This window comes from Salarias fasciatus, chromosome 14, assembly GCF_902148845.1.
Source record: "Salarias fasciatus chromosome 14, fSalaFa1.1, whole genome shotgun sequence".
In the NCBI taxonomy this organism is placed as follows: Eukaryota; Metazoa; Chordata; class Actinopteri; order Blenniiformes; family Blenniidae; genus Salarias; species Salarias fasciatus.
In genome coordinates this window covers 38,695,415-38,712,554 of record NC_043758.1, presented here as the reverse complement: position 1 = coordinate 38,712,554, position 17,140 = coordinate 38,695,415, and the positions used below count along the sequence as shown (strand labels likewise).

At 47.9% G+C, this 17,140-nt stretch overlaps 2 protein-coding genes across 7 annotated transcripts; both read left to right on the top strand.

Annotated features, from left to right (window-relative positions):
• The first annotated feature begins 740 nt into the window (after positions 1 to 740).
• On the top strand, positions 741 to 8,078 carry srsf7a (serine and arginine rich splicing factor 7a). 3 transcript variants are annotated; one of them, XR_003932865.1, is made up of 9 exons: positions 741 to 937; positions 2,443 to 2,676; positions 2,820 to 2,996; positions 3,091 to 3,195; positions 3,489 to 3,530; positions 3,636 to 3,680; positions 4,488 to 4,586; positions 4,781 to 4,967; positions 7,416 to 8,078. XR_003932865.1 is itself a non-coding variant. In XM_030109285.1 (8 exons), the coding sequence occupies exons 2-8, from the start codon at positions 2,453 to 2,455 to the stop codon at positions 7,462 to 7,464; spliced, it is 741 nt and encodes a 246-aa protein (XP_029965145.1). In that variant the 5' UTR covers positions 741 to 937; positions 2,443 to 2,452; the 3' UTR covers positions 7,465 to 8,078. The 3 variants fall into 3 exon arrangements, 2 of the variants coding, with proteins under 2 accessions (XP_029965145.1, XP_029965146.1); XM_030109285.1 differs by lacking the exon at positions 4,781 to 4,967; XM_030109286.1 differs by having other exon boundaries at positions 4,781 to 8,078.
• An 823-nt stretch (positions 8,079 to 8,901) lies between these two features.
• LOC115401109 (heterogeneous nuclear ribonucleoprotein L-like) lies at positions 8,902 to 16,980 on the top strand. Of its 4 annotated transcripts, none has more exons than XM_030109282.1 (14): positions 8,902 to 9,046; positions 10,454 to 10,569; positions 10,665 to 10,902; positions 11,542 to 11,627; positions 11,772 to 11,868; positions 12,036 to 12,108; positions 14,315 to 14,347; positions 14,994 to 15,062; positions 15,133 to 15,380; positions 15,529 to 15,650; positions 15,722 to 15,923; positions 16,003 to 16,060; positions 16,185 to 16,295; positions 16,417 to 16,980. In XM_030109282.1, exons 1-14 carry the CDS (start codon positions 8,969 to 8,971, stop codon positions 16,473 to 16,475), a joined length of 1,590 nt encoding a protein of 529 aa, XP_029965142.1. In that variant the 5' UTR covers positions 8,902 to 8,968; the 3' UTR covers positions 16,476 to 16,980. The 4 variants fall into 4 exon arrangements, with proteins under 4 accessions (XP_029965142.1, XP_029965141.1, XP_029965144.1 ...); XM_030109281.1 differs by having other exon boundaries at positions 14,991 to 15,062; XM_030109283.1 differs by having other exon boundaries at positions 8,969 to 9,046; positions 14,991 to 15,062; positions 16,420 to 16,980.
• The last annotated feature ends 160 nt before the right edge of the window (positions 16,981 to 17,140 follow it).

The window sequence follows — 17,140 nt, the reverse complement described above, 5'->3', positions numbered from 1 at the left end:
ATGTGTCTTTCTGTGAAGTTGTTTCCCGTAATGATGAAAATTTCTCTCTGCCTGAATCTTTGTAGAGAAATAACGACTGAGTTACTACGATATCATGTGATAGACATATACATTTATTCAATACTGTAACAAAATTAACTGAAGATGATATTTAAGTTTTTTTATGAAATGCTGAAAAACATTCTTTAAAAAAAAACAAAAAAAAACTTGTTTTTGAAAAACATGGCATGAGGTGTAATGTGTTCCTGAAAGAAAATGAAGGTCTTTAATCAAGTGAAGTCGACCTTATTTAAATATAGTTTATTTATTTTCAAGGTGTGACGTGTCTGGCTCTTCATTTACCCACAAAAACCTCACAGACAGAATGCTACAATAGCCCGAAAGACAATAAATGATAATTTCACTGATCAATTAAATGTTCCTCTTTTCCATGATCTGTCGCATTTAAATGAATTCTGCATTATAGTGTTTTTTGATTTATATACAATGCACTTACCATAATTTTTACCCACATGTCAAATTTGTCTTTGAATAGAATGTATTTTAATATTTAACTATCTATCAAACTGGTAGCGCTTTGATATCATTAGCAATAAATCCACCGAAACGACACGTTATGGAGACATTTGCATTGTGTCTGAAGCTGACCCAGGTGTTACGGCTGGAAACGTCTCCACACCTGAATGAATGGCGTCGGTGCGCGCATGCGCCGTGACGTGCTGCGTCAAAGCGGACGTGACGCGGCCCGCGGTGAGGTCGCTGCTGCTGGTTGTGGCGGTCGAAGCCGCTCAAAAGACATGTGGAAGACTCGCTAATGTCCTCCGGAGAGACTTTACTCAGAGGGAGCCGCCTTTTGCTGTTGGAATCCCCCCTTTGTCTTCCAGTCCGGGCTGACGTGTGTGTTTACTCGGAGCGGAATTGCACATCTCCGGACAAGGTAAGTGTAGCTTAGCGCGTGCTACCGCCATTGTTAATGAGCGGGATGGTGGAAGGCCGCGTCTAAATCCTGGACACAAACCTACATACAGCGTGTGTATTTTATCCATAAACCTAAAATATTATCTGTCGGTTAGTGCCAGACTTACACGTTTTGATAAACGTGCGTTTTGTCATCTGTACGCGGTTCAGTTTAACGTATCTTTTGTGATATCCTGCTCACTGAGTTCAGCACCACTTCACTGTGAGGTTCATTCAAATTGTTTTAAAGCCTGAATGCTCATCGAGCAAGTTAATGATCAGACACGGCGATTGCCCCTGGTAGTATATCGCGTGCAAGACTGGTCACATAAACATTAGTCTGCTGCATGTTTTGTGAATTGGTCTTTGAGAACAAAACACTCGTGGTTACTAAGTAACCAGATCTGCGTCTACAAACTGGAGGCAGTGGAACGCGGTTACTACTTTAACTTTGTTAGATCCTGTGATTCAGTAAACATAAGGTCCTGTGGTGCTGAAGATTTTACCACTTTAGCTTCATCAGATCCTGTGATTCTGAAGCTTTTGCTCTTCAACATGATAAAATCCTGTGATTCAAAAGACATGATCACACAGGACACAATAAAGTTCAGTGGTAAAAGTCTTCTGAATCACTTGACTTTGTGAAGATTTTCATCTCTTCATCATGTGAGCACAAGGTGATTTCAAACGAGACTGCTCTTTATAAATCAGAACCACCTTTCTAATTGAATAAAATCACTTCATTGTCACAAGACTGCTGGACAGTCATACAACGCTGAAGAAAATGTTTGGTCTTCTTTGGCTTTCCAGACTCCTCTGAACAAATATGAAATGAAATTACAACTCTTACTTAATGTAAAATTGTCATTTGATTTAAAAACCAAATGTGGAGGGAAACAGTTTTTAAGGGGTAAAGATAGAAACCAATCAAATGCATTTCAGTAGGACTAATTAACAGTGATTTCTACATTTGGCTCAATCTGGCATGTGCCCTTGGCCCTGATGCTGTTGTTTGTATTGGCGAATAGCTGTAATATAAATTAGGGGTGTTGGACCTAGGTCCTGAAGGGCCACTGTCCTGCATATTTTAGCATAATAAGGAGCAACTGAGAGAGATTGAAAACATGTGGGACAGTTTCCCTCCAGGACCTGGGTTGGACATCCCTGATCTAAATCACAGGTACCACAAGGTGAGACGGTTTGAAAGCTCTCATGAGCTTTTAAACCTCGAAATGAGTCTGTTGTCCTGAGATTTGAAGTTAAAGGTGTGACTATATCTTGCTTTGTTTTTCACTTTGAGAACTGAATGCATGTCCTGTGATAAATGGGTCTGTTTGGTTTTCTTCCAGTGCCTTTCTTATTGTGTATCTAATGTTAAATGATCTTGGCATCATTTTTCTTGTGGCGCCATAGGTAAATCATTATCCTGTTGAATGTCTTTATGAAGTTGTGTGGTGTGTGAAGCATTTTTCCCTCTCCCCACAGCTGAGGAAAGATGGCGTATCACTCCTCCTCCCGGAGCTCTTCTCGAGCCCCAGACTGTAAAGTGTACGTGGGTGATCTGGGTAACGGAGCGGCCAAGGGTGAGCTGGAGCGTGCGTTCAGTTACTACGGCCCTCTGAGGAGCGTCTGGGTCGCCAGGAACCCACCTGGATTTGCTTTCGTGGAGTTTGAGGACCCCAGAGATGCAGAAGATGCTGTGAAGGGCATGGATGGAAAGTGAGTTATTGATTTTTAAAACAAATCAGATCCTCTTCAGTATCATTTCTGAATGGAACCACATTTTATGACAGCGTTTAAACTTCTGTCGTGCCAGATCCTGAGCGAGCACCGTTCAAGTCTGAACCTCTGCTCTCTTTCAGGGTCCTCTGTGGTTCTCGAGTTCGTGTGGAGATGTCGACAGGCCTCTCCAGGAAAGGCCGCGGGCGCCCCAGCCGCCGCCAGTTTGACCCCAATGACCGCTGCTATCAGTGTGGAGACCGGGGCCACTACGCCTACGACTGCTACCGCTTCAGCAAGAGAGGCCGGCGCAGCAGCAGGTACACCCTGAGATTCACACTCTCCGTTCTCTGACAGTCTGTTATTGGCACAAAAGAGGAGGAACTGGAATCAACCTTATCTTCTTTTTTCCAGATCTCGCTCTCGTTCGCGCTCTCGCTCCAGGTCCAGGTCCCGGTCCCGGTCTCGGTCCCGTGGGCGCCGCTACCGCTCTCGGTCCCGCAGTCGTAGCCGCAGCAGGTAGATGGACGCTAAAACACACAGCTCGGTTCTGCAGGTGGAATTCAACCTGCATTTGCATGATTTTAAGGTTTAGTACATGAACCGTTCATGGTTGAATCTCGGCTGTGAACCTCCAGAGGCCTCAGGGAGCTCAGAGTGTTCAGTCTTTCAGTAGACCACAGCATCATCCTGCAAATCTGAGAACCAAGAGAATGGATTCAGATATGTGTTCACCACATCATCCTCCAGCTCCTGTGTGTCTTTGGTTCCCTTCATGCTTTGTAACCACGCTACCTCCTGTTCTTTACCAGGAGCCGACGCAGGTCTCCGTCTTATTCCAGACGCAGGAGCAGGTCAGAACCTTGTTTAAGTTCTGTTGCTGTTCTGCAGAAATAAAGTTCAGTTTTTCCTCTTTTCTGTTGTGCCTCATTCTGATGGATCACTTCTTCTGGCTTCAGGTCTGGTTCTCCAAATCGCTCCAAGTCCAGGACTCCAGCCAGGAGGTGAGAGAGGTCTTAGCTCAGTTCCTGATTCTTAGAGAAGAGTGGAGGGAACGGGAGGTTAAGCGCCTTCATGGTGAAAAGCTGCAGCGGTTGTTCTTTACTTTTTCTCCTGCTTGAAATCAGCGGCATGAGGCACCGCAGTGAAGAATCTCAGCAAGATCAAAACAGAGACAAAAATAACAGCCTGGGTTTGAAGAGCTGCGCCTACCGACTGTAGAATGAGCCCTGTAACGTGCAAGCTGCCATATTTCTGCATTCTCAACATTTATCAGTGGAAAATGAATTACAGTGACAGAATACGTTGTTGAATGTTGCTTGATATTGAGATCAGAATTACTTGAAATCATTCAGTGAAACATTTAACAGTTCATTACTTCAAATTGAATCATTTGATTAAAAGAAATCTGTTTTGTAGAACTAAAAATTAGATTTCTTACAAACGGCCAATGTTTCCACTCAGCCATGTTTCATTCAGAAGATTTTGTTTTAGTTGTGCTCAGAGGTTTACAGCAGAGACATCCCATAAATCCAGTGACATAGTTTTACTGTTGTTGAAATAATGTGCATGTTAAATAAGTCTGAATTCACTGAGACATATACTTTTAAGAAAACTCCTCTCATCTTTCACTGTTGTCACCGTGGGTGGTCACAGTTGGTCTGCAAGAGACGCCTGGTGGAGCTGCTCTCTACAGATCAGTCTTCAGTTGTAACTTGAGTCGGACCTCAGCTGGATTAGTCCGCAGCAGGGTTCCTCTGCCTGCCTCCTCACTCAGCCGTTCTGCACGTTAACTTCCCGTCTCTCTGCAGTCGTTCCAGGTCTCGGTCGCGGTCTGGCTCCGCACCCCGGGGGCGCTCTTACTCCCGGTCACGCTCACGATCTGCCTCAACCAACCACAAGAGGAAGAGGTAAAGCTTCATTCTACTCCTTTTCCTGTTAACTGAGACAGAGTAGACAGTTTGTGATGCTGAGTTCTGCCATCTGTCACTATTGTACCAATTCTAGACATTTGTAATTTGCTCCAGTGAGGTGTAGAGCAGCAGGTTTCAGATATTTTGTTGTTCAGTTGAGGGTCAGTAAGGTTTTTTTTTTTTTACATTAGTTAGAAAGAGGTGGTCCAGCTGCTAAGTAGATCTTGGAAGTGACTGGGAGAGTCATGCTGCCTCCGCCCGAACCCACCCACCCACCGACCGACCGCCCGCCCGGCCGGCCGCCAGCCGCACGACGCTGAGATGGACGACCTCCGAGACCCTCCTGCCTGCTCAGCACAGACATCTCCTGAGGACGGGGTGGGCTACAGGGCAGGGAGCAGCACCCTCAGGCTGATGTAGGAGAGGAGAAGTAGATGTCAGGTTGCAGCTCTTTCCTGTGCTTTCTGTTCTGCGCCGTGACCGGGAGCCTCTGCAGTCCCAGGCCGCCCCGAAAAGAGAGCACAGGAAAGACCACCTCAGCTCAGCCTGCAAACTAGAACTAAAACTTAGATCAGCTGGAGCTTTGTATGTAAATCCTGTGTTCAGGCTGACGCAGAGACTGTTTCTATATGTAAAGATGGTCAGACAATTTTAAATGTTTTCACTTCTGAAATCTGACTTCCCTGTCCTGAATTTGGCTAAAACAGTGCTATTTGAGATCAGACTAAACACCTTTGGTGAGCATCTGTGCAGCAGTTTTGTTTATTTTTCATATTTTCTTTAAAGCGTGTGGTGGGAGCTGAGCACTGCACTGACACCGCAGCTGATCCCAGGCCCAGGGTCTGCCAGCTGGCGGTGTGTACGTCCTGCGGGAGGGTGACTAAGCCAGAAAGAGGTCGACCTACCGACCGAACCCTCCCCACAGTGACTGGGCGGCTGTCTGTTCAACCGACGCACACGCTCAGACGAGATCAGCCCGCGCACACACACAGTTGTTCTACTAGAACCAGCCAGCCAGCCAGCCAGCCAGCAGACGTACCCGAGGGCCGACCCACACAGATCAGAGTTCGGCCTCTTAAAATCCTTTACCTACCTACCAGAACCCCTACCTACCTACCAGCGCTCGTCGACCACTGTCTTAGCTTCTGAAAGTGAAAGAGCTGACGAGAGATCAGTCTTCAAGAGCCTCCCAGCGCAGTGTCTCTGCAAGTTGTAGTCATCCGTCCTTCAGTCCTTTCATCCTTCGCTTCTCTGTACTTGTTGTTTCTGCCACTGTCTCCAAAGGTAACCAAAAATCAACCCCCTGACAAGCTAATGTTGATGGTGAAAAGCACATTTACAAACTTGATATGTGATTGTTGGTGACTGTAAAGCTAAAGTTGAGGCTTTAACGAGCATGTTCAGAGTACAAGTGATGTGTGGCTGCATGAGTGTGTGAGAGAATGAGCGAGTGAAACTGTAGAGATGTTAAGGGGCTGATATGAGGAAGCAGATACATTATTTTCTTCTTGTCTCACATGTTGCCACATCATTATCATTTAAATCTGCTTTTCACTGTTTGTAGTTGTACATTTTTCAGAGCAGAAACAAAGCTAACGATTACTTTTCATTAGTTTGAAAGAATGTTTGTTTGTTTGTTTGTTTGTTTGCCACGTGGGGTTCAATAGAGTGCAGCAGGAATGAGTCCTAAAAGCTCAAAGTAATACGTTTGTATTGTAGTCTTCAGCATTTAAAGCATAAAATGAATCTCTAGAAAACGAGCCAGTAAGTACCAAACACTGGAATTAGAGCTTTCTCTACAGCAGCTTCCGCTTATATTTGGAACAGCTTGAATACAAATGAATCGATACTAAAACGAGGTGACAGTCATAAACCCCAGACTAATTGGGTAGCGGAGAGAGAAAATAACAGGACATAGAAAGATAAAGTAGTAATAAAAACCATTGGTGCAAACTTAAAAGAACAAACAAGCTCTACTGCCACATCCTGAAGGAAGGGAGTCCTTCACACACACAAGCTAGTCTAAGAGAAATCTGGTTTGGAGAATTTTCAGTTTTTGTTCCTAGGTGTGATCAAAAGTCTCAGGACTGCACCGACCGGAGGGGAAGAAGTATCGGTGGAGCTGTCGTCCTGTGCCGAGATCCATCAGCGATACTCGGTTTATCTTCCATGTCGTCAGAATGACGTCGCTTCAGCTTGAACTTCATGTTGAGGAAGAGGAAAACGTCTTAAGGAGCCAAATCCAGTGAGGCAGAAGGACAAGGTGGTTCCAGAAGAAACACTGACGATGCCGTAGTCTTCCCGATGAAGGTTCTACGATCCAGATCTCTGCTGCAGGGACGTCGTTTGACACTGGAAGAAACTGAGTGTTTGACAGAGTTAAAAACTTCCACCAAGCCATGTGTCTTTACACAGGGAGACAGCTATTTGAAATAAAACATGGCGGCAGAACTTTGGTGCAGTCGCAGAACGTTTGAATCACATTTTCAGTTAATATAAGCACAAACCTGAAATAGAAAAGACGTCGTTTCAAGAAGTAGTTTTTCAGAAACACGTGGTTCCTGAGGGCAGATCTTCAGCCGAGACTCTGTTTTCAGTCCTTCAGACTGACGGAGTGCGGCCGGCGCTCTGCCTCCAGACTGACCTGCAGGAGGACGTCGGCCCTGCTGCACCGTGTTGAACATCCACGAGGCGTGGCAGACGTGTCCAGTTGCTGATTATCGGCACCCGTCTGCTTTAGAGGCTGCTCAGTGTTGAAGTGTTGATGTTCCTGCTCTCTTCCATCCTCCCCTGCAGCCTCCTAATCCCGCCCCCTTTCTGTTTCAGTCGTTCCCGTTCAAGTCCAAACCGGAGCCCAACACCAGCGGACGACTGAGTGAAGAAAAGTATTAGTTCCCCCTCCCCTCCCCCCCCCCCCCCCCCCCCCCTCCCCCAGCCCCCTCTGCTCTCTCAGCCCTGCAGCAGCTGATTTCTCGGTGTGTCTGTCTGCTCTCAGTCTCACAGGTTTCCTTTTCTCTCCGTGCAGCTCAGACTTGTCTCGTTCAGTGGAGATGAACTTCCCAACGTTGAAGCTGTGGTTTTGAGCAGCTCACACAGCTGGATCGAGACAGCTGAGCTCAGAGTTTAAGGTTTTAAACTTTGAGAGTTGGATAAATTTTGTCTTTTTTTTTTTTTTTTTTTTTGCACACCGATATGCTTGAGTTTACACTCGGCTGCGTCTCCACTCCTGCCAGGGAGGAGATGGTTGTAGGTCTGCATGCCTTTCAATACCGTGTCACATTCCTGCTGTTTTACAAACCCGAGTGTGGCTGTGTGGAGAGCAGATTCTCCCCAATTTTGATCTATGATTTATTCCTGTGACTTGATTTTAAATGTAAACAGTGCTTGAGTTTGATTTCTGTGAGGGTTTAATACTTTCTTGGTGTTCCTGGCTTCTACGGTAAGACAGTGGCAGTTTTATTTTTGAATAAACTTCTTCAATGTGCCTCAGTGGTTTTGTTTTCGTGTGTATTCTGTGACTGACTGACTGAGCCATCGGGACTGTGTGGGTCTACTGTCTGATTCACTCATGAGGCTCAGCTCAAGTTTTCATTCCAAATGTTTATTCATGTCCACTTTTTCACTGTTCTCAGTGCAGAACAACGAGCAACTCCTCATGATCATGAGTTCACACAGAGATTAAAACAGTAACTCCATAGATGTATAGATATAACATATATATATATATATATATATATATATATATATATATATATATATATATATATATAGAAATATAGTAAAGGGGTTCAGAATATTTTACAGCTATTAAAAATATGTGGAAAATGAATTAGGTTTCCCTCTCCAATGTGCCTGTAATTATAAGCATGCACTAAATTCTGTTATTGTAATGTTTGTGAAATTCAATATTGAATTTCCAGTTTTAATCTTTTTAGTCTCCACTTCAAACTGATTAAACTTTAACTGTGTGGATAAAGCATTAAATCTTAAAAATTAAGGAAAGATTTCACCAATGTTCCCTTGGCAGCTTCATTCTAACTACAAAGATTCTCCTTCCTACAGCCTTCTAGCAGACTGCCTCACATCGCCGTAAGCAGCAACTCATCCGTGTTCAGAATAAAGCAACATGCAAACTCGGTAAATAATTCAAAATGCTTACTTTATGTTTCACATGAAACTAATTTGGTTTTCGAGGCTGCTTGTGTGTCCGCTCATCCGATTGGCTAGTGCCAGTTGTTCGTGCTGATTGACGGCTCCAGGAACGAATCACCGGCTGTGACGTCACGTCAATGGGCGTGGCGCTGCTGCCCCTTTTTTTCTTCGCCTTTCCGTCCATTACGGTTCTTCGTCACCACTCTATCCTTTTTAACCGGGACAACATGGCAGCCTCAGCGGGACGTTACTACAGCGAGGACGGCAGGGCGACGAAGCGGCAGAAGACCGACGGAATGTCCACGGTGAGTCGGTGAACCGCAGTGTGAGCGGGTTTCGTCGGGGTTTCATTCATTCTGGTGTGCGCAGGAAGAGTCACGACGCGCCGCGGCCCGGTGAATCCTCCCCGCGGGAGGGAGGTTTCCCTCGTAACCCTTTTCAGGGTACCATGTGCAAAACACTCCCAGACGAGCTATTCGTGCCTAAACCAGAGTAGTTTTCTCTGAATCTGGCCGTTGGGAGGGCGTATCCACCGGATGGGCCTCCCTCCGGTCCGGCTTTGTTCTCAAGTCGGGGTGTTAGCAGGCTGCTAGCCGCTAGCTGCGCGCTGTAACCGGATAGACGAACATCAGACGACCCCCTGGTTGGTGTGGTGCTGACCCCGTAATCTGTTCAGATCGGCTGTCAAAAGTGTTTAAAGCAACCAGCAGTGCCCTCAGCGTAGCTCCCCCTCGTTACCTAAACTGCCCCTGCTAGCCACCTGAAGGCTAATCTGTTAGCTTCCACGTTAGCATCATAAGTACGTATGTTTGCAGACTTGTAGCCAGATGTTGGCTGGTATCACGAGGGACAGTGGTGCCAAATTAAACATGTGGCCACCTGAACACACTCAGACAGCTGGCAGGTGCATTTGTTTGATCATGTGAGCAGAAATCCTGTTGAATAATCATTTATTGTAATTGTTTTTATTGAGGCTATCAGAAGACTGCTCATCTGTGTGATTAATGGAAAAGTAAGTTTGAAAGGTTGGTGGAAAAATGCGTTTAAAAAACTGCGTCCTCGCAGAACCAACAACAGATTAGTATAACGTTGTTTCATGCATACGTATTGAATATTGTTGTGTGCACAAAATGTCTGTGGTCAAACGTAAGGCTACAGGTCTAAAATTAGTCCAATACAAGATATTTGATGGAATTATTTTCAACTGCCATTGGTCTTTTCTTCAGCAGGGTTTTGACATGTTGCAATGCTGACAGATCAGGGATGTTGTGAAGCAAATTTTAATTTTAGAAAATTTAGACAGTACCTCTTTAGAGACAGCGCTGGGCAACTAGTTGGTAGTGTTTTTGTAATGCAGCTGCTCACTTATGCTCCCATCAAGCTCTTCTACAATGCCATTCTTTGTCGAATCTGCCTGGTGTCTGGCGGATGTCAGAAATGTGTCTCAGCATATGATCCAGATGTTCATGCAATAATTGTTGCCTTTGTGGGGGTGGTCTGTTAAATTTAGAAGGGTGTGTTTGCCAAGCTGCTTGCTCAAGTGCAGGGCAGTTTTCCTTAGCTGTAGTGCACAGGTGCAGTTTTGGTGCTTTAGTGATTCTGAACGCTCAGTAGCCAAAATACAAACAAAGCTTTGGGTTTGACGTCACTCTTGTCAGCAGGAACTTGATCAGGGACATATTTTCATGTCTTCTATGTCTTCCTCCTGGCAGGGCTATGAAGATCCTCATAAGACCCTTCCGTCGGTAGTGGTGCACGTCCGGGGGCTGGTGGACGGCGTCACAGAGGCCGACCTCGTGGAGGCTCTCCAGGAATTTGGAGCCATCAGGTATAAAAGAAAGGTTTCTATTTGAAATTCATCTGATGACTCCTAAAAACAAATCGATGTAATGAACATGAGCTCTATATTTATTGTTTCTTCAGCTATGTAGTGGTGATGCCTAAGAAGCGCCAGGCGTTGGTGGAGTATGAAGACATGAACGGATCCTCCACAGCCGTGACGTACGCTGCAGACAACCAGGTTTACATTGCTGGACACCCTGCGTTCATCAACTACTCCACCAGCCAGAAGATCTCCAGGCCCGGGGACTCGGACGACTCCAGGAGCGTCAACAACGTGCTCCTGCTCACCATCATGAACCCCATCTACCCCATCACCACGGTGAGCCCCCTTCTGTTTTCAGCATGTCCAGAGTGGACCACCAAAAGCCCTGAAGCTGAACAAACTGGAGGGAATTATTTAAAATAATTCTGGTAGTTAAAGTGACACTAAGGAACTTTTCAACCTTAATAAAACAGTTTATTTATCTTTGGTGATGATACATCGACTTACAACTAGCTGAATGCCCCCTCTGTCACGGGCTGAGGGCATCAGTGTTGCTTTCACTTGGACTGAGCAGCTGTGAGGAGAGTGGTCGGAACCCTGCACACTAAAAAACTCCAAATGTGCAGACTGCTTTACGTCATGCGTCACATCATGATAGAACATTGTTTATCCATTAGATTCATGACCATGTCGCTTTCCATCCCTCACACAGCCACTGGAAACAAATGTAGGCGAGTTCAGTCCGACAGCACGCCACCGGGAGCAGCATTTTAAGACGCCACGCGCTAGGCCTCATGGGAACTGTAGTATTCCTTCAGGCAAAACACTACCGCTTTGTCCACTGGCACCGCCAAAATAAACGAAAACTGAAAGTTCCTTAGTGTTGCTTTAAATCTGCCTCTTTTTTTTTTCCTTTCCATGTTAAAACCAGATGTGATCAGAAGTAACGGGTGCTCTGTGCTTGTGTCGTCACAGGATGTCCTCTACACAATCTGCAACAACTGTGGGCCTGTGCAGAGAATCGTGATCTTCAGGAAGAACGGCGTGCAGGCCATGGTGGAATATCCTCTTGTGTGGTCCCCCATGTTTCATTGGCTCTCGTTAGCGTTACACATTCTGCTCTTCACCTCATCATGCAATCGTAAATCTTTGGAGGCTACTGATCCAGTGATCTTTGGCAGTTGTGTCCTTAACCCTGTGCTCACGTTTGACTCTGTGCAAAGCGCCCAGCGGGCCAAAGCTTCACTCAACGGAGCAGACATCTACTCTGGCTGCTGCACGCTGAAGATCGAGTATGCAAAGGTATGAGTCCGTGAGCCCGGGCTGCTTTTTTATCTCTGCGGGATCATAATAACAGGAGGTGGCTCATGCACTTGTTTAAACGCGACAGTTGTATTTTGACTTGTTTTCTCAGTAATCTTTGCACTGGAATTGACCCAGTTGAATCTAATTTGTCGTTTTCTCCTCAGCCCACTCGCCTGAACGTGTTCAAGAACGACCAGGACACCTGGGACTACACAAACCCCAACCTGGGGGGCCCAGGTAAAACCTGCAGCACCCAGCACGGCCCACAGGTCCACAGAGCTCCACACATGAAGGGAGACTCTGCTCCCATGTAGTCTGACTGTGTCCAGGAAAGAGGCGTGGCCTTATGACAAAGTGTTATTTCAGCTCTAAACAGTTTGTCCATGACTGTTTTGTTTTTTCAGGACAGTAACAAGGAAGGATGGTTGGAAAACATGCAGACAAAAGAAAACCTTTTTTTTCCTAAAACTTAAAAGAGTTTTCGACTGTAATGTGTCCATAGTTTAAAAAAAAAAAAAAGGTTGCCAGGTTTTGTTTTTGTCTGCGTTTGCTCTTCCTGCCATCCTCACACTGTTTATTCCTGTTTGCATCTTTTTTTAATTTCTGTAAACATACATTTCAAAGTTGATGGATATTTGCTGTATTTGCCTCTAAGACTGATCCTGGTCTTTCCTGCTGTCATCAAACTCGCATCAAGTCAAAGTGTCAGAAGTGTGACGGGGGCCGCAGAGCCGCCGCTTCGCAGCCGAAGCCAGTTGGACGTAAAACATTGAGCCTGCCGTGCGATTGGGCCGAGAGGCGATGACGGCGGTGCAGATCAGCATCAGTCCAGAGGCCGTCTGAAGTCTGTCACCTCTGCAACAAAAACCCCAAACATGCGCAGGGTTGTTGTGCTGAGAGGGAGAGCAGACACACGCTGACAACATCACCACCACTCAGCAAGCGTCATCTCAACCTCCCACTGCGACAGTCATACAGAGGCAGGACGCCCCCGAGACAACACCCACGCCACATGCCGATGTAGGACTGATTCCCTGCTGGGCTCCGTGTGGGCAGCGCTGGGCACTGAGCTACACTCGGGCCCTCCTCCCTCCGCTGCGTCCTCTCACTTTGAGACACACTGAAGCAGGCCAAAGCCTGTTCCCACAATGCTCCACTGTCTACACCGTCAGGAGGCTGAGCCCAGAGGACACAGCATCATCCAGTCAGAAGGTAGAGACAGACGACGCATACTGACACTGACCAATCGGCCGAGAGCGCACGTTGTAAAGGCCGCCGCTCCGCACTAAACAAGCGTCACACCTGCCCGACACCTGACGGCGTCCAGCCGTAGCCACTCACACTGGAGTCGACACGAGACAACTGATGAAGACGAGACACTGCTGACAACACCGAGCACATCCTGATTCACCCTCCACATGGAAGTCAGCTTTTTCTCTCTCACTCTTTCTCCTCATCTCTACTCCCTCTGAATAACGTGCCACATGCATCCCTGTTTAGCTTTCCCTTTTGAGTTTCTGAGTGATGACCTTCTCGAGAACCTGTGTAACGCCTTCCATGTGATGCAGGTTTGGCTCTTTGGGGCTAAGAGGAGCCAGCTTCCCAACTGAAATGTGCTCTATGGCAACCTCAAGGCCTCCCTGTGGGCGCTAAGTGGACTTTTCCAAAAAAGGAACAAACAGGATGGAAACCAACCAACCGTCTGACCCCCCCACTGGGCCTTTCAGCTTGATAAAACCAGGAATCGCTCCTGAGCTGGAGAGTTGTTTCCCCCAAAAGAGGAGCAGGATAAGAGTAATGGATGAAATGAATTGAGTGGAGAGTGGTGGAACTGCTGCAGCAAATGTCTTCTCCCTCTGTGTGTAAACATGCAGTAAGTAAATCCAGACCCTCCTCGGGGAACATAACTGCACAGCACCACATGACCCCAACGCCCAGCAACCAACATGGCCACACAAGACAGACACGACTCCATGTTTTCCCTCACAGGGGCTTAAGCTCCTTCTTTCTGGAGCAGGCTGGTGGTTTGTGTCTCAGCTCGTCTCTAACGTCACTCAGACCTGCTGTTTGTTTGCTACGTGTCTCCGTTTCCTCTGTTGGCAGCTTAAAGCCATCAGACATCTCATCTGTGTGGTCTCCTGGACTCCTGACAGTTACTTACTTGCATTTCTCACAAATTGAATTTGCTAGTTAATCTGGAGTAAAGAGCGTGGAGCTGCTGGTCCACCGGCCACAGTGGCTGCTGGGACTCAGACAGCCTGGTCGACGACCCGCATTTTCACAGTTCATTTGCTAGATTTGCCGTAAATACGGACAGAGCTTGTCACCAACGGTTTTTTGACACTTACCAGGGGTCAATTGAGTAAATTTGCGAAGTGAAACTGTCACGTTGATTAACCTGGCATCCATTCTGATTGTGTATGATTGTTGTGTACCTGTACAGATGGTGATGCAGATGGCAATGGGAGCAGTTCAGGTGTGTGTGAGCGTACCAACTTCACTCTTGAGTTTTAGACACTTGTGATATTGATTTGATATTCCCTCCTTCCCCTTCACCTCCCTCATCAGAGGGGGGCCCTGGTGGTCCTGTGGGGTTGTATGTCTGAACCCTGCAGGACCAGCAGCAGCACCCCCCCCCCCCCCCCCCCCCCCCCCCCCTTGCTTTAGATCTTAAGCATCCATCATCACCTCCACCCCCCCCCTCCCTGACTTACTGAAGGCCTGGTCTTTGTGGGTGTTCTTGGATTGAAGGGGCTTGAGGTGAAGGCCTGTGTTTTGTCCTCTTGCCTCCTTCAACACCTTTCCACTGACCAAGGACAGTCACCAAGACTCTGCTTGTTGTGTCCTGTCCAGGGGGTGGGGGTGGGGGTGGGGGTGGGGGTGGCTGCTGTGACTCTGACTGGACGGATGAAGCTACCTTGACATGCATGACGAGCTTTGAAAAGTCACCTCACCAGCTATGCAGACTCTTACTGGCTTCAGGCTGTCAGTTTATCACAGCACACGTCTCGTCCTCCTGCATCCCATTCTCATGTAACCCCCCCCCCCCCCTCCCACCGTCTGGTTTCCGGTCTGATCATGTTTCCGTCTATTTGTCCACCTCTCCCCTCTTCCTGTAGAAGATGTGAATGCCAATCCCAACAAGCGCCAGAGGCAGCCCGCCCTGCTGGGAGACCACCCTCCAGAGTACGGTAAGACGGGAGTTTGTCTCCGTCACGTCGTCCCGCCGGAGCTGAGCTGACCTCCGCCCTCCTGCTGTAGGAGGTGGATATCACGGCTACGATGACAGCTACGGATCCCCGCCCTACGAGGGCCGCCGTATGGGGCCGCCCATGAGGGGGCGTGGAGGGCGGAGCTACGGCCCCGGGTACGGACCTCCGCCCCCGCCGCCCGGAGAGTACGGCGCTCACGCAGACTCTCCGGTGGTCATGGTCTACGGACTGGAGCCGGTCAAGATGAACGCCGACCGCGTCTTCAACATCTTCTGTCTGTACGGAAACGTGGAGCGGGTCAGTGTGTACACACACACACACACACACACACACACACACACACACACACACACACACACACACACACACACACACACACACACACACACACACCATGTTAACGTACTGTGTGTTCAGGGCCGCTGCTAACCGTCTGTCTCTGCAGGTGAAGTTCATGAAGAGTAAGCCGGGCGCCGCCATGGTGGAGATGGGAGACTGTTACGCGGTGGACCGCGCCATCACTCACCTCAACAACACCTTCCTGTTCGGACAGAAGCTCAACGTGTGGTGAGGCCCTGCTTCCTTCTGCCTCCGGTGTGTGTGTGAGCCCTGCTAACCGGTGCCGTCGGCTCCTCCAGTGTGTCCAAGCAGCAGGCCATCGTGCCGGGTCAGTGCTACGAGCTGGAGGACGGCTCCAGCAGCTTCAAAGACTTCCACGGCTCCAGAAACAACCGCTTCACCTCCCCGGAGCAGGCCGCCAAGAACCGCATCCAGCACCCCAGCAACGTGCTGCACTTCTTCAACGCCCAGCCGGACGTCACCACGGAGATCTTCACTCAGGTGAGCCCGAAGCGCCGATTCAACGAACCACGCTGTCTGTCAAGGTGGAAATGACGGCTGTTTCTGTTCCCGTTTCCAGATCTGTGAGGAGATCGGTGTCAAGAACCCCGTCAACGTGAAAATGTTCACCGGGAAAAGTAAGTGTTGATTCAGCTGCTGTGGCTGAGGGGGAGTCTGGGCTTCTCCGGTGGTTTCCCTTCAGAAGACACTTCATATCTGAAATCCAGCTTCCACTCAGCATTGTCCTCATTGCACCACCAGGTGGCGCAGCTCCCAGTGACCGCAGCGCCTCAGGGCTGCTGGAGTGGGAGTCCATCAACGACGCCATGGAGGCGCTGGCCCTGATCAACCACTACCAGATGAAGAACGCAGGTGTGTGTGAGGCCCTCTCATTGAAGCTCTGGAGTTCACCGCCTGACCGAACACCGGATTTCACTTCCTGCCTCAGTCAGAAAGTGATATTTAATGGTGTGTTTGTGTGTTTTTTTTGCAGGAGGTCCGTACCCATACACCCTCAAACTGTGCTTCTCCACCGTTCAGCACGCCAACTGAGCCCCGGAGGACCGCCACCCGCCATTCCCAAGTTCACGCTCAAATCGACCATGAATGCAGAAAATACACCGGGGTCAAAGTTCAACAGCTCACCGGCTCAAATGCGACCTTCCAGAGTTCAGTTGACCCTGTAATTGTTTTGTAATTGGTACAAGAGGCAGACCTGTCGTGTTTTGATACGTGAGCCCCGCCTGTGGTTTGTAGACTTTCAGGTTTTGGTTTTTTTTTTTTTTGTTTTTTTTTTTCTTTGTGTGTGTGTTCGGCGTTGAGTTGACCTTCTGACTTTTTGTACGGAGCTCTTGAGGAACCTGTCAGAGTTTCTGAATCAGGCAGTTTGATGCTGGCTCGACTCGCCCGCAGTGAACGTGACGCTTTTGTAAACTTTTAGGATACAGCCTTTTTATTTGAAACGCCGCCCGTCGAGTCCTGCGTCTCCGTCTGATCTGCAGGCAGGAGAGGGTTTTTTGTTCAAACAAAATAAATTAAACCAAAAACTAAAGCTGCTCAGTGTGTCTCGTCTGAATTCTTTGTTTCGTTGAAGGTGTGCTGACGTTTCCTCTGAAACTCCGTCACTTCGCAGCCATCGCTCCAGTTCCTCTTCATATCTGCCGTCATCTCCCTGAACTCTGGCCTCATTAATCACTTCCTCATCGAGGCTGTTCTTC

Excerpts from the sequence above, each read along its gene's own strand:
- srsf7a (XM_030109285.1), top strand. The coding sequence starts at position 2,453 with ATGGCGTATCACTCCTCCTCCCGGAGCTCTTCTCGAGCCCCAGACTGT. Across the intron at positions 2,997-3,090 it reads AGAGGCCGGCGCAGCAGCAG|ATCTCGCTCTCGTTCGCGCT; the intron begins GTACACCCTGAG and ends TCTTTTTTCCAG. Across the intron at positions 3,196-3,488 it reads CGCAGTCGTAGCCGCAGCAG|GAGCCGACGCAGGTCTCCGT; the intron begins GTAGATGGACGC and ends GTTCTTTACCAG.
- LOC115401109 (XM_030109281.1), top strand. The coding sequence starts at position 8,969 with ATGGCAGCCTCAGCGGGACGTTACTACAGCGAGGACGGCAGGGCGACG. Across the intron at positions 14,348-14,990 it reads TGGCAATGGGAGCAGTTCAG|AAGATGTGAATGCCAATCCC; the intron begins GTGTGTGTGAGC and ends CTCTTCCTGTAG. Across the intron at positions 15,651-15,721 it reads GGACAGAAGCTCAACGTGTG|TGTGTCCAAGCAGCAGGCCA; the intron begins GTGAGGCCCTGC and ends CGGCTCCTCCAG.